Here is a 15,231-nt window from a genome sequence, read left to right as displayed (position 1 = left end):
ATCACGGCCTCCTGATTGGAGCCTGGGCCTGCTGGGGCGGAGGGAGCAGTCAGGGGCAGGTGACTGCACTGAGGGCATGGCCACCCTGGCCTTTGAAGCCTGGGGAGGTCCCAGCCCAACCACGTCCGGCTCAGGAGCCACGTCCAGGGCCTGCTGCCGGCACAGAAGCTCTTTGTTGGGAGAAAGAGTGAACGCATCACTTTATCATTTGCAGGTATTTTCATCCAGCTCTTATTTCATCCTTACACCCACAGTAAAAGCTGAGCACCAGAGCTCCCCGGTGGCTCAGCGGGTTAGGGATCTGGAGTCACTGCTGTGGCTCGGGTTCCACCCCTGGTCCCGGAACTTCCGTGTGCTGCGAGTGAAGCCAAAACGAAAGCAACTACCATGTCATTTCCCCATCTTCTCTCTAGGACAGAAAACTGGGGTTTAGAGAGACTTGCAGCGTCAGCCCATGGCCTTTTGTGGGCTGCCGTGGGGTCAGGACCCAGGGCGTTGCGCCCCCGTGTTCTCCGTTTCCCTTGGTCTGAGACCATCCTGCTCACAGACTCTGTCCCCAGCTGGTATCACAGACTGTCCTGGCGCTGGTCCTTCACCCGCAAGTCAGCTTGTGCCATCATGCCCAAGTTCAGGGGCTGCGCACGGGCTCCCGCGGGCACTCGGCAGGGGCACCCCGGGCGGTGTCCCTGGGGGAGGGGCTCTGCAGGGCCGCGTGTGACCCGCTGACTACAGGACATGTTGGCCCGAGGTTGAGAGGGGCTGTGCCAGGAGGGGCTGCGGGATGAGCCTCTTGGCCCCACGATGAAGCCACGGTGGCCCAGACAGGTGTCACCTGAGCAGCCAGATGGGGGCTGCTTAGGGGGAGGAGCCCTGAGGTCGGAGGCCTCCCAGTGGAGTCTGTTTCTCACTTGTGCAAAGCCCAGCCCAGGTCATCAGGCGACATTGGTGGTGGCTTCGTCCCCAGCCTTCACCTGCAGCCTGTCCAGGCCCCTCCCTCAGGGAGGCCAGGGAGGACGGTGGGCCTGGGACACCCTCTCAGCATGGGCATCTGAGCAGGAGTCTTGCCTGGGAGGCCCCAGCGCCAGGGCCACGTGTACCTAGAACAGACCTCGGTCTCAGGTCTGGGCAGGAGGGGTGTGCACCACGCCAGGCCCTGGCCGCCCTCCCAGCCGGGAACTGCCTGGCACCACAGTTGCAGGACACGGCCAAGCTCCTCAGCTGCCCAGCTCTGCGGCCAGAGGCCAGGCTCCGGGGAGCAAGGCCTGGGAACTACCGGTGGCGTGTGGGCCCTGCTCTGTCCCGCACGCTGAGCTCACCTGACCGTCCGACGCCCATGGTCACTTGGCTTGTCTGCTGCTGTCTCCAGCACCTGGAGAGGTATCTGGCACGCAGCAGGTGCTCAGTAAACACCGGTGACCAGGACTGTCCTGAAACGCCCCTGCTGGGCACCCAGGCCAGGGCCGGTCCTTTGCCAGGTTGTGGGTGTGACATGCAGAGCTGGTCCCTGGGCCCTCCCGGCCTGGTCTCTGTGCTGCTGCAGCTCTGCACGGGCAGCACGTGGGTGAGACGGCTCCTTGTGAGCCGGGCCCCGCCCCAGCACCCAGGGTCAGGGGTGGAGGGGACCCATGCGGTCACGGCCGGGGAAAGCGAGGCTGAGCAGGGCCCGCCCGGAGCCGCTGAACGCCGGCCTCCCCTTGCTCTCCAGGAGGAGGGCAGCCAGCTTGTTTCCAGGAAGAGACAGGAGGCTTGCTGGGCTCGGGAGACCTCGGGCATTGGCTGCCGGGTTCGCGAGCGTCTGCAGCCTGAGCCGTCGAGCTGGGGCGTCGGGATGGCAGCACATGAGCTTTGCTGCTCTAGGCCGTGTGGCCCGTCTCCTGACGCCTCGTTTACCTGCACTGGTTTCATCCTCATGCCAAGCACTGGGGCGGGGTCCCACTTTACAGACAGAACGGGGGGTGGGCACAGAGGGTCGGGGGCGTGGCTGGACCGAGCGTAGGAGGGGCCAGGCTTGTGGCTCCTGACCTCTGTGCACCGGAGAAGTATAAGTTACGGCCTGACTGGGGCTGCAAAGTGTTTGTGCAAAGGCCCGGGGGGTGAGCCCTGGAGGTCTGTGGTCAGGTGGTCTCCTCGGCTGGGCGACCCATCCAGCCACTCAGCACCGGGAGAAGTGGGCATGCCTGTGACCTTCCCTCCCAAACACGCGGCCAGGCTGGTGGAGCCCTGGGTACTCAGCTTGAGAGGGGCCGACTGTCTAGCTGAGCACCCCGAGCAGGTGTCCCAGGGCCTGGGCAAGTCCTGAGGGAGCCTGAGCCCCTGGGGCTTGCTCTTTGCCCACCTTGGAGCCCTGGTCCCCAGCTCCTCATTCTTCCCGCCTGAGGCCTGCGAGCCATCACTGGCGGATGTGGTAAGAGCAAAGGTCAAAGGCCCTGTGCCATCCCGCTGAGCTGGGCAGGACCTGGGAACGTGCATGTTGGGGGCATCCCTGTGCTTTTCAGGCAGGTGCCCCGGGGCCTCGGCTGGAAGAGACACCCAGTCCCCAGGGCTGGGAATGGCAGGCTCCAGATCCACAGGTGCTCTTGCCTTTGGAAACAGCCTCGCGTGAGAGGTTCCTGTTGGCAGAGCTACTACTTGGGAAGAAGAAGACCAGCTCCAGGGAGACCCCGGCGTCTCCCGAAAATGACGCCTGACGAGCCAGGGGCACGGAGGAGGCTCGGCTGCTCGTGGGTGGGGGAGCACGCGGGCCCATCTCTCTGCTGTGCGTCCCTGACCCCGGCCCTTCCTGCCTCTCGCCTCCTCCGTCCCAGTCGGCCTCCATCCGAGTCGCCCCTTCGGCTCTCTGTCTGCTGTCTCTGAGCCTCCGTCTCCATGTCCTCAGGATGGCACCCAAGCTTCGGGCTCCGTCCCTCAGTCTCTCTCAGTCTCTCCGCCTCCCTCTCCGTCTCTGTCTCTCTCTCTCCATCTCTCCGTGTCCACCTCCCCTCCCCTGCCCAGGAACCACAGGAGAACTTGGGGCTTTGGCGCCAGAGCCCAGCTTTATTCGGGGGGGTGGGTGGGCCGGGTGGGCCGGGAGCCGGCGCTAGGGCAGCGGGGCTCGGAGGAGGCCCTCCGACGGCGGTGGCGGGGCGCTCATGAGCCCGAGGAGCCAGGCCGTGTACCGGGAGACCCGTGTGTACACCCCGAAGCGGCCGGTGGCCGCACAGCCCTCACCCCAGCTGACGACGCCCGTCAGGAACCAGGTGCCCCGGAAGCGGGTGGCGTGCGGGCCGCCGCTGTCGCCCTTGCAGGCGTCCTTGCTGCCGTCCAGGTAGCCGGCGCAGAACATGTTGTCGGTGATGCTGGGGGAGCCGGGCCTGCGGCGGGCCTGCTCCAGGCAGTCCTGGGTCATGAGCCGCGGCACCTGGATGGCCATGAGCACGCGTGCCTTGGCACCGCGGTCCAGGAGGCGGCCCCAGCCGCTGACGGCCGAGAAGCGGATGAAGGCCAGCGTCCTCTCGGAGAAGCTCCGCTCGGGCAGGCAGAGGGGCACCACGTGGTCGGTGAGGGCCACGGGCCGCGCCAGGCGGACCAGGGCCAGGTCGTGGTCCGTCTTGCCCGGGACGTACTTGTCGGGGACGAAGACCTGGGCGACTGGCCGCTCCTGCTCGTCGCCCTCGTCCTTGCTGAGGTCGTGCTCGCCTGCAGGGGAGACGACCTTGCACCCGCACCCACCCCCCGCTCCCGCAGGCATCGGGCCACGTGCGGGTGCGGGGCCTGGCGCCCCACCCCAGGCTGCTGAGCGGCCTCGCCGGGCCACCCGCGGGTCAGGGCAGGAGAGCCGGGCGGGGCGGGGGAGCCTGGGGACTGGGTGCTGGAGGTGCGGGCGCGGGGGGTGTTGGGCCGGGGGAGGGGGCCTTCCCCGCTTCTTTGGACATAAACCCACCAGGCGGAGGCCCATGCAGCGTGGCCTGGGAAGCGCACCCGCTTGGGGCTCTTGGGCCACAAGAGACAGGCGGGGGCGTCTTTGGGTGGGAAAGAGGCTGGGGGGGGTGCATAGAGCGCCCTGCGGGTACGGGCCCCGCCTGCACGCTGCCCCCTGCTCCTTTGCAGAAGTTCGCTGGTCGTGGAAGTCGGTGGCTCGAAGCCCCGAACCTTCGTCGTTATGGTTCGAGGACCTGCTCTGTCAGGAGGAGGCAGCCACAGACCCCCCAGCACCAGCTCCAGGCAGCCACACACCTACCTAGCACCACCGTCAGGTCCTTCCAGCTCCGGATCCTGTCGAAGCAGTGGGCTGCAGAGACCACCCAGCTGGTGTTCAGCAGGGTGCCCCCGCACAGCAGCGCCCCTTTCAGCTTCAGCATGGCCTGGCAAGGACACGGCAGATGCTGGAAGGCTGCTGCCTGGGGGGGGGCTCTGTGGAGGCTACGTTTACAAGTTTGCCCCAATATGCCTGAAGCCTTCCCTGCCGGGGACACCCCTACCCCTCCCTTGGGCCCGGCGAAGCCTTACCTGCCAGGGACACTCGCCTTTGGGGCAGACCTTGCCACCTACGATTCGGCCCTGAGGGTTGCTGTCATTTCTTTTTTCCAGAACAGGTATTTTTCCACACGGATATTCAACTGTGTAAAACAAAAGTCAGCGGGACGTGGGGACGGTGAGGAGGTGGGGCTGCGGGCCCTGGGGCCCTGGCCCTCCCTCGGCTCCTCCCGGGGCTGTGGGAGGGGGAGCAGCTGGGGAGACAGCAGGGGCTCCTTTTGCAGCAACAGAGGGCCCCCTTCTTGAAACTGGGTCCTGCTCGTTTTCCGGGGTGGGGGCTGTGATGGGAGTCTGAGGCTCTTCCGGTCAGGCGACCAGCCTCTCGGACGGGCCTGCTGCTCCTCTGCCCCTGCTCCTGGTTTCCCATCCTGCCCCAGGAAGGCCCCAGAGCCGGGAAAGAAAGCACAGAGAGGCGGTGGCTGAGTTTCAGGCCTCTTAGACAAAGCTGGGTACCACCTCCTCCTCCTCCGAAGAGGCCCGGGGCCAGGGGTGCCCCCGCCGGGGGAATTACAGCCCTGTTCCTGTGAGGGTGGTTTGGAGACGTTTTCCATTTCTCTGAAAGAGCTTGCCTTTGAGAAGATTTGGAATCCAGAATGGTGCTGCAGTTAGTCCTGACCCGGGGGCAGTGATGTACAGCCCGGGCCAGGAGTGGAGGTGAGCAGGGAGCGTCTGGTCCCCAAGGACCTGTTACCTGTGGGCTCACAGGACACCCCATCCTCCTGGAGGGCGTACCCCTCATGGCACCAGCAGGAGCGCCCGGCCTCCGCGTGGTCGCTGCAGTACTGCTCGCAGCCCCCGTTGTCATTCATGCAGATCAGCTGGCTCTTCTTGTCTGAGGACAGAGGGGACAGCCGAGGGGGGCCTCCACGGGTCAGGGAGAGCTAGTCCGCTGGCCAGCCCTCCCTGGGCCAGGCCAGGGTTCTGCGCTAAGGTGGCACATGGCTGCCAGCTCCAGAGAGAGCCAGGAGCCACCCTGCTCTGTGGACAGACCTGGAAGGGTGAGACCTGGATTCTGGGGGCTCCAAGTCTGAGCAGCGTAGCCACTGGGGATGCAGGGTCCACGTGTGGTGGCCTCCACACCACCCGGCCCAGCCTGGGGAAAGCGGAGGTGTCCTAGTGGGAGGCCTGCCAGCGAGCAGTCAGAGCCATGAGGCTTTTCTACAACGAGGCCGTGGTGCCAGGGAGCTGGGCCGGGGCTGACCACAGGCTCGGACAGCTGGGACGCTCGACCTGCCTCTGAAAAAGTTCTGTGCTAGGAGTTGGGGTTGGCTGCTGTGCAATTCCAGGACCACTGGCGGGAAGGCCTGTCCCGGACGTGAGCTCACACAAAGCCCCAGGCAGCAGGTGGGCAGCCCCCTCTGGCCTCTGCTCTGTGCAGAAAAGCTCGTGGGCAGCGGGCTGTGCCAGGCGGGGTAAAGGGTCTGCCCAAGAAGGGACCGGCCTCCCCTCAGCTCCTGGAACCCACTCGACAGCCTCTCTGAGCAAACTGTTCACTTAATTAATTTGCCTGATGAGCGTGTTTTCCCGGGGGTCTTGGGCCACCAGTGTCAGCTCTGCCTCTGGAAGGGCTGGAGACAGAGTCAACCGCCCAATGGGTCTCTGGGCACCGAGGCTCAGGGGACCGTCCAGGCGGGTGAGTCTCTGTGTCTTGTCCCACACGGTTATTGGGAATGAAACGGTCCACGCGGCCCGGGAAGAAGATGCTGTCCCCTGGGCTGGCTGTAACCTGTGTCCTTTTGCCATAATGACTCACTGGGAGTGTCAGCCCTTGGAGAGCTGAGTCTTTCTAGGGGGTGACTGAGCTTGAGGACGGTTCAGGGAGCCCTGGGCTTTGCCATATGGCAATCTTTAGAAGGCCAACAACACGTCACCTCCCTGACCGTGGGGCCCCAGTGACTCCCAAGACCTCTCCAGCTGCATCAGAATTTCCCAGAGCCAGAACCCAGAGGGGGCGGGGCATCGAGTAGGAGAATGAGGCCCTGCCAGCACCCCCATCCAAGACCCTGCTTGAAGGGAACTTCGGGCCGCCCAGACGGACCTCCCGCCCCACCCACGCTGCGCCCAGCAGCCGCCCGGGGCCCACGGGCTTCCTTCCTCACTGGTTTCGCAGTTCCGACCCTCGAAGCCTTCCGGGCAGAAGCAGATGTAGGCCTGGAGCTGGTCCTCGCAGGAGCCCCCATTCAGGCAGGGGTTCGAGGCGCACTGGTCTCCGTCTGTGAGTGAGTCACGGGGTTAAACTCGCTGCGCAGCGGCTGCAGGCGGGTCCGAACGGCCGGTCACCCACTCACCGTTGTAGGAAACCCAGAACTGCCTCTGAGGAAGCAAAGAGGAAACTGCGTGAGCCCCGCGCCAGGAGCAGCACCTGCAGCCTCCCTGGGGGAAGCGGGTCCTGGCGCTTCGGCCTGTGTGAGGGTCTGCAGGCCAGACCTGCCTTCTGGAGATGAAGTGGCTTCATCCCAGGAAGCGAGTTTTCCCTCCTATGACCACCCCCCCGTGGTCCCCCTTAAGGCCACCAGAGGTCACAAGTGTAGCCCCAACCCCACCACCTTGGAGCTGTGACCCTGGACCACACGCCCAGGCCCCCAGCCCCATTTCCTCCCATGATGCTGTGGGCCGTGGAGACACCCGCTGACCGTGGAGAAGGCGGGAAGGGGAGGCGGAGGTGCTCTCTGAACTGCAGAGTCTCCGTCTCCAAAATTCATTCCTGAGCAACCTTTGGGCCAATGAACTAAAACCCACAGGTTGCTGTGAGAATAAAGCAAGATGGGAACTGCTGAAAGGCTTTCGACAACTATGCAGTGCAAGTGGCAAGGGTGCCTGGCCTGGCGCACCTGGAAACGGAGGTGTTGGCCTCTGTCTCAAACCCCCCTGCTTCCTGTGAGCGGGATGTGTCCTGTGTGTCCTGTGAGTGAGACAAGTGTGTCCTGCGAGTGTGAGGGGATGTGGTCCTGTCCCCATGTAACCTGACCCTCAGCCCTGTTGACGGTTCAAGGGGACGGGATACGGTTTAAACGTGTATCTTTCCGAATGTGACATGGAAATGAAGTCCACTCTGGCCACATGGCGGGGGGCAGGCACGAGGCCATGGCTCCCTCAGTGCTTCTTTGCACAAGTTTCCCTGAGAAGGCGTTCAGGTCAGGGTCTCAGATGGCTGCTTGGCCCAAGGCCCCCCTGTGGGGCGTGGACCATGCCTGGGAGTCGGGGGCCTTCCTTGGGAAGTCAGGGGCACACCACCCCGCATCTTCCTCTTTTTTTTTTGTCTTTTCTCCTTTCCTGGGGCTGCTGCCACAGCATATGAAGATTCCCAGGCTAGGGGTCTAATCGGAGGTGGAGCTGTCAGCCTACGCCAGAGCCACAGCAACGCGGGATCCGAGCCGCGTCTGCAACCTACACCACAGCTCACGGCAACGCCGGATCGTTAACCCACTGAGCAAGGCCAGGGATCGAACCCGCAACCTCATGGTTGCTAGTCGGATTTGTTAACCACCGCGCCACGACGGGAGCTCCTCATCTTCTGATGCGAAAGTGAGGATGCCTGGTGGGGCTGGAGAGACTGCTGCTGCTGTGCTGGTCCTGGAGACCTGGGCACCCACTGCCCCCCAGGGCGCAGATGCGTCCCGCCGAGCTCACCGTCCTCTCCTCGCTCTTGAAGATCTCCCGGGCCTCCTCGAAGGAGCACTGCTCCTCCCTGCACTCCCTCTCCAGCGAGCCGGGCCACAGCTCCTCCAGGAATGAGTTGGCGCGCCGGAACCTGTGCAGGAGGCTGTGGGCTTGTTCCTGGGCAACAAAAACTGAGAAATGGGCCCCGTGAAACGGCCTGCCCGCGAGGCCAAGCCGGCATCCAAGCCACCTGTCCCCTAGTAATGGGAGTCAAAGGGCACCTGCCCCTGGCCTGGCTGAACCAGGGCCAGGAGTGCTCACAGCCGCCGACAGGCGGCGCTGCGCAAGCGAGATGCGTCAGGAGGAGGATGTCCACTGAGTTAGAGCAGCTGGCATGCCCTTTGAGCTGGTCACTTCGCCTCCGGGAATGCCCCCCAAGGAACACCCCAGGCAGGCACAGAAACACACCAGTGAGGGAAGCTGCGGGAAAACGCATCAGAAACACAAAACGCCCGCATCCGCACTGCCAGGAAAGGGATGCCCAAAATGTGACGTTAGGTGAAAAGAGAATGTAAATGGGGCAAGGGGCAGCATGGAAGCCAGGGCGGCGACACTGTCCCTCGGACCACAGGCTGGCGTCCAGCCATGGGATCTGAGGACGGCATGAACGGAATTTTAGGGGCAGTGTGGGCACTTGGTTGCCACTTGGTACCGGAGTCAGGATGACAGCTCACAGGGCTGTCCCAGAGGGGTGGGGGCAGAGGAGGGCACCATCACAGCTACAGTGGCAGAGCAGTGCGGTCCAGCATCCCCCACTGTCCCTGGCTGGCCTCGCAGAGCGAGGTGGGTGCAAGTCCGAGCCCAATCTGCCAGGGCGGGACCCCACGGCGGCCGGGAAAGTGCCCCACTCCCGCTCCCGCTCCCAAAAGTCTGGAAAATAATCGCACTGAAGGCGTTCTGCCCGCAGTGGGCAAGCGCCCAGGCACCATTTGCCTTCGGGAAGGAAAGAAATGCTGCCGGCAAACGCTCCGGGTGCCCAGGAAACCGCCACGTGGGCCAGGTTGGGAGGCCGGCCGCCCTTCACCCCCACATACCTGCCGCCAGGGACCCCTGCAGGCAGAGGAGGAGGCAGAGAAGGGCCGGCCGCAGGGAGGCCATGGCGAGGCCCGCGGGGCACGCCGTCTGTTGACTTTCCCGGTCGGGGAGGCGGGCAAAGTCTCTTAGGGCCAGAGGCGGGGGGAGGGAGGCCTCCCACACACGCGGGCGTGAGATCCCGGGCCAAGGGCTGCCGGACAGGGGACTAGGGACAGATGGACGGGCCACCGGGAATCCAGGCTGCACCCAGCCAGGCTCCTTTGAGGTGCAGGGTGAGGGGTGAGTCTGGGAGCTGCACCGGGAATGCAGCTCCGAGCTCTGAAGGCCCAAGGACTTGGCACAGAGGCGAGTGGGGAACAGAGGCAAACAGCAGGTGAGAAGCCACACCCCGCGGTGGTGTAACGGGAAAAAGCCTGTTTGGGGTGTGACCGTAATATCCTGAAGAGCGCCGCAGCTGCTGCCGAGACGCACAGGCCCGCTCTGTGCGCGGGAGGCCTGGCTTCTCAGCGGGAGAGCCGCTCGGGAGCTCGGGAGATGGGCGTGTGCCGCTGCTGCTCTGCCTCAGCCCCGGGCAGCCAGCCCTGCCGCTCCCACCCGCCTCCGCCCAGGCCACAAGCTGGGGTGACCCACTGTCCTGGGCTGCCAGGCACAGGGTTTCTCAGGATGCTGGACTTTGCAGCAGGGAAGTCCTGGGCCCCCTGGGACTGGCGGTTACCTTGCCAGGTTACCTGGCCTCCGCCCTCTGGAAGCAGCCTCCTTTCCAGGAATGGGTGGAGGTGGAGGACACCCACTCTGCACATTTTTCCTCAGAGGGGGGCCATGAGGCCCCGCGAGCCTGTGGGTCCCAGCTCCACTCCTGAAGCTGGACACTTAGTCCTCAGGGGACAATAGGTTTCACTGATCTCCCGAGGGATTTCTAAGTGCTCGACTGCTGAGGGATGTCATTATTCAGGAATTTATTCATGGAGGCGGTGGAGGGCCTCTCACAGCCCCTGTGGGACACATGTGCCCACCAGCCCTGGCCTCAGGCCTGGTGAGGAAGGGGCTCCTGCCCTCAAGCCTCACTTTCTTATCGGAGCAGCAGGGCTGACGCATCCCGCTGGGAGCCTGGTGGTGCGCTCTGTCCCATGAGGGCTCCGGAGATGCCAGCCGCCACGGCTGCCCCGGAAGGCCAGTGCCCAGCCTCCCTCCCACCCCAGGGCCGCCTGGCCTCCTCAGACTGAGCGCAGCATGGTCACTGGGCTCCTCCAGCTCCTCTCCAGCCGCCGGGACCCAGGACCGCCACGGGGCTCCCAGCAAAAGAATCCATGCTGCCCCAGGCCTGCAGGCCTCAAGCCGGACACAAAGCTGTCTGAGGGCCATGTTTTGTCTGAAGTTAGGAGGCATCTTCCTGCCTCCTCCAGCGCCTGGGGCTCCGGGGGGGGGCCCCTGATGCCCCACCATGCAGAGCTGGTGTTTTGGTCTCTGCCACGGCCGGGCACACGGCCACCCCCACCCGGTGTGTGTCTGTGCGCCTGTGTGCAAATCTCCTCCTTCTTATAAGACACCAGTCATTGGACTAGGGGCCCGCCCTACGCCATTGCGACCCCATCTTAGCCAATTACACCTGCAATGACCCTGTTTCCAAGCAGAGTCGCCTTCTGGGATTTCCTGCGGAAGGGACGCTGCCGACTCGCCCTCAGCCCTGTGCCCTGGTTTCCCCTGACTGGGGCCAAGGCTGTGCCTGTGCTTTTTGGAGCCGCGGGAGAGCCATCCCGACCGCTGGCCCAGCGGGGACAAGGCTCAGGGGCGGGTGGGGGGCAGGGTTCCGGGGGCGGGGCCAGGGATAAGGCGGGGATAAGGTGCCCTTACTTCCGCGGCTTCCCAAAGCATCACTATGGAACCGGGTTCCTGCAAACGTCCTGCCAGGCGCAGCGTGTCAGCATGACTAAGGGCAGTGCAGGGGACAGAGGCTCTCAGGGTCCTCGTCAGAGATGGGGAGGACAGACACCCCAGGTCCCTGGGGCCGTGGCTTTCAGGAGACGCTGTGCCCAATGACACGTGCCATTTCTCCCAGGCGACCTTCTCTCCTTAGTGACAGGTGGCCAGATGCAGTTGCAGAGCTCACCCTGACAGAGGGGGGAAGGGGGGCGCGGCACCAGGGTCCAGGGAGGAGAAGGAAGAAGCCTTCGTGAAAACCCCCAGGGCCAGCCAGAGGCCTGGGGGCGTGGCTCAGGGACAGCCCCGCCCCCTCGCCGGCCCCGCGCCCCTCCGCACACACTGGCATCCCGCGGTGGGGGGCGTTCCAGTGAGGGCGGACCGTAACACCAGCAGCCAGTTTCTGGTCTTGACAGGGGGGTCACAGGGCCTCGTGGGGAAGGGCTCCCAGGGGAGGGGAGGGGTGGCGCAGCCTGGCTCCTCGCCCAGGCCCTGGCCCGCCTGCCCTCCTGCAGAGGCGCCAGGACAAGGGCGGGGGAGAGAAGCCCCGTGAGGACAGGCCTTTGGGAATTCCTAGCACACCAGTAGGCACACTCTCAAGCCTGCGTGGGCAGCAGCGGCAGGCTGTGACACTGCTGGGGTCCTCCGTCCCCGCTCCCTGTCTCCTCTATGGCCGCCTGCAGGTGCTGCTGGTCCTGCCACTTGGCTGCAGCCCCACCCACCCATTAGGACACCGAGGACTCCTGCCGTGGCCTCGCTCACACTCTGGCCCTTCCACGTGGAGCCAAAGTGATTGTCTTTAAGGCAACCATCGGCACAGGGAGACGTGCTCCTTGGGTTCTGATCCATGGGTTTGGGCCAATGTCACCCCGAGATCCAGATACTAAACCCTCCAAATGTCTCCCTGGAGCAGCCCCCAAGCCCCCGTCTGTCCCCTGCCCCTGTTCCAGTGTCTGGCGGCCCTTGCGCCCACGCCCACAGACACCCCCCTTGAGGAATCAGAACCTCAGGGTGGCCCCAGGAACAGTAGCTGACCAGCACCCCATGGTTCTAATGGCAGCCACGTCTGCGTGGTCACTGCTGGAGCCAGTGTGTGCGGTTCTACCTTTTCCATCTCAGGAACAGAGGACTGGGGGTTCTCTTGTGGGGCAGCAGGTTAAGGATCCAGGGCTGTCACTGCAGTGGCTCTGGGTGCTGCTGTAGCGTGCGTTCCATCCCTGGCCCGGGAACTTCCATGTGCCACAGAGGTGGCCGGGGTGGGGGTGGGGAAGGAAAGATTCTCCTCCCTCGGGGGCTCCCACGTTGACTCCTGGGCCTCGGGGTGTGCAGAGACTGCCGCTTGAGACTCGGAGTCATCCATCTCTTCCTCCGAGGGTAGCTTTTGTGTCTCTTGTCAGGAGTCCATCCCGCCCAAAGGTAGTGAGGATATATCCTGTTTCTCAGGTGCCCGGTGCTGGGACTGTGTACAGGTGAGGCCACTCTTCATCTGCTGGTTCTTTGCACTTCTGTGCCCAGGCCTTCCTGGGAATCGTCATTCTGACGATTCATTCTGACCATCCAGCCTGGCTTGGGCCCCACCTTCCGGGCTGGCCCGAGGCTTCACAACAAGTCCTGGCGTCCCGTGGGCGAGTCCTGGCCGTTCTCCCCTCCCTAGCGTTGCGTCTGCCCGTAGGCCTTCATTCTTCCACGTCCGCCCTCCCGTCGATGCCCTAGCTCCACGGAGAACTCTGCTGGACTTGTGTCGAAATGCATCGAGTGGACAGAGCAACCTGGGGAAGACGCGCCCTTTTGTGGCCCGAGTGCTCCCATATGGAAACGCCTCTCAGTTTACTCAGATCTCCTTGTATTCTCCTCTATAATGTGTCACGATTTTGTTTACAAATTTTGTTACATTTTAGTTCTAGTATTTCACCATTTTGTTGCTGTTAAGATAGCATTTTCCAATTTTTTTTTTTTTTTTTTTTTGTCTTTTTGCCTTTTCTGGGGCTGCTCCCGTGGCATATGGAAGTTCCCAGGCTAGGGGTCTAATCGGAGTCGTAGCCACCAGCCTACGCCAGAGCCACAGCGACTCCGCATCTGAGCTGTGTCTTCGACCTACACCACAGCTCATGGCACCACGGGATCCTTAACCCACTGAGCGAGGCCAGGGACCCAACCCGCAACCTCATGGTTTCTAGTCGGATTCGTTAACCACTGCACCACGACGGGAACGCCAGCATTTTCCAATTTTTATTGCTAGGAATGTTAATGCCTTTTTGTGGGTTTCTCTTGGGGACTCTTAATGGTTCCAATCACTTGTGAAGTCTGATTTTCTAGATATGGAAATTTGTCTTCCAATCCACAGGCCGCGTGTTCTTTCCCTTTGCTGTTGTAATCACAAGCACATCCCGCAAATACATTTGAGTAGGAAAAGGCAGCCTGACTGTTTTGCCTTCAGTGGGGATGATTCTATTTAGATACCTAAACGTTTTGCTCTAAAGACCTCGTCAGATACATCTCATTAGGTTATAGGAATTTTCTTCTACTCCTAGTTGGGTAAATTGTATAAATGAATATACTGAGAAACGACAATGTCCTACTGTGTAGCATAGGGAACTATATTCAATATCCTGCGACAAACTATAATGGAAAAGAATATTAAAAGCAACCCCTGCGTAGGTGTAACTGAACCACTATACTGAAACCTAGACACTATCACAACATTGTAAGTCTACTATTCAATAAAATACATTTTAAAAAATAAATATTGAATAAAAATTGATTTTATTAAATTATTGATTTTATTAAATTGAATATTAAATTGCATTTACTGAGCTGGTCGTCTGTGCCCCTCTTCCCTGTTTAGTGTATTATACGGAAAATTCTAGCAATCCTTTCCTGATTTTGAACCATCCTTGCATTCCTAGGGCAAACTCATTTGGTTAGAACATATTACTTTTGTTTATAACATAGTGGATTTTATTTGATTACCATTTATCTGGAATTCTTGTATTTATGTTCATAACTTTATTTTTTCTTGTATCATTTTTGTCAGGTTTGGTACTAAAACTTCTTCATAAAACTTGTTTAGTTGCTTTCAAATCCCTTTTTATATTCTCTGAAATAGTTTGTACAAATATTTTGGTATAAGATATTTACCTTAAAGATATGATTAAAACTATAAAACCATCTGAGTCTGGCATCTGTGTGAGGGTAAAAAAAATTTTTTTTTTTTTTACTGCATTTCAATTTCTTTGTTATTCACTCACCCAAGTATTTTATTTTTTTTTAGATTAATTTAAACAATTTACTCCTTAAACAATTTCCCCTTCAATCAGTTTTCAAACCCATTGGCAGAAAGTTGTTTATTTCTCTCATTTTATTTGCTCTTTTTGCTTTTGCTGCCAGAAGCACATGGAGGTTCCCAGGCTGGGGGTAGAACCCGGGGCTGCAGCTTCCGGCCTACACCACAGCCACAGCAACTGCGGATCCAAGCTGTGTGCCTGTGACCTACATCACAGCTCACAGCAACGCCAGACCCTTAACCCACTGATTGAGGCCAGGGATCGAACCCCCATCCTCACAGATACTAGCTGGGTTTGTAAGCACTGAGCCACAGCAGGAGCTGCTTCTCTCATTCAAAATTTTCTGTTTGTGGTGAAGTGTCTCAGTTTTTCTATAAATTGCCTATTGCTAATTTTTCAAGAACAAAGGGTTTCTTTTGATTTTATTGTTTTCTTCTCTCAATTACATGAATTCCTTCTTTATACTTTCTTCGGGTTATATGGGTCTTATTTTTTTGGCCTCTTTAAACGGTTGGCTCATTTATTTTGTCATGTGAAAAGCGAACCAAGGCTGGGCTACAAACAGCACTCGAGCTGTGCTTGACCCACAGGCACCTGCGCCGACGCGCATTTCTGTCCCGGCCAAATACACTTCCGGGTGACGTTTCCTTTCTGACCCCTGTGTTAGAAATCTTTTGGATTTCCAGGTACTTCTTAGACCTTCTTTTTCCTTGCTCTGTAAGTATTTCGTGTATGTTCTATATGTGTTGGAAATTAATGCATATTATTCTATTTTGGGGGATAAAAATGAGTATCGATTTCTGTGAGAGAGACTCAGAATCTC

General features: G+C 60.5%; 1 protein-coding gene and 1 long non-coding RNA gene across 3 annotated transcripts; one reads left to right on the top strand and one right to left on the bottom strand.

Annotated features, from left to right (window-relative positions):
- Positions 1 to 76: 76 nt before the first annotated feature.
- On the top strand, positions 77 to 4,588 carry LOC146398742 (uncharacterized). The gene is made up of 2 exons (XR_014820009.1): positions 77 to 214; positions 4,087 to 4,588. It is a non-coding gene; the product is annotated as an uncharacterized LOC146398742 (long non-coding RNA).
- Positions 3,017 to 9,307, bottom strand: F7 (coagulation factor VII). Of its 2 annotated transcripts, NM_001044591.1 has the most exon segments (8): positions 3,017 to 3,675; positions 4,217 to 4,340; positions 4,486 to 4,595; positions 5,204 to 5,344; positions 6,612 to 6,725; positions 6,801 to 6,825; positions 8,143 to 8,303; positions 9,207 to 9,296. In NM_001044591.1, coding segments are annotated over 8 exon segments (1,338 nt in total). In that variant the 5' UTR covers positions 9,271 to 9,296; the 3' UTR covers positions 3,017 to 3,076.
- Between the last annotated feature and the right edge of the window lie 5,924 nt (positions 9,308 to 15,231).

The sequence above is a fragment of the Sus scrofa genome, chromosome 11, assembly GCF_054392235.1.
Source record: "Sus scrofa isolate SSC_HxYL_T2T_F1_AM1 chromosome 11, Sscrofa_HxYL_maternal_Yorkshire_Landrace_v2.0, whole genome shotgun sequence".
Taxonomy (NCBI): Eukaryota; Metazoa; Chordata; class Mammalia; order Artiodactyla; family Suidae; genus Sus; species Sus scrofa.
This window is presented reverse-complemented; position numbering and strand designations above follow the sequence as displayed.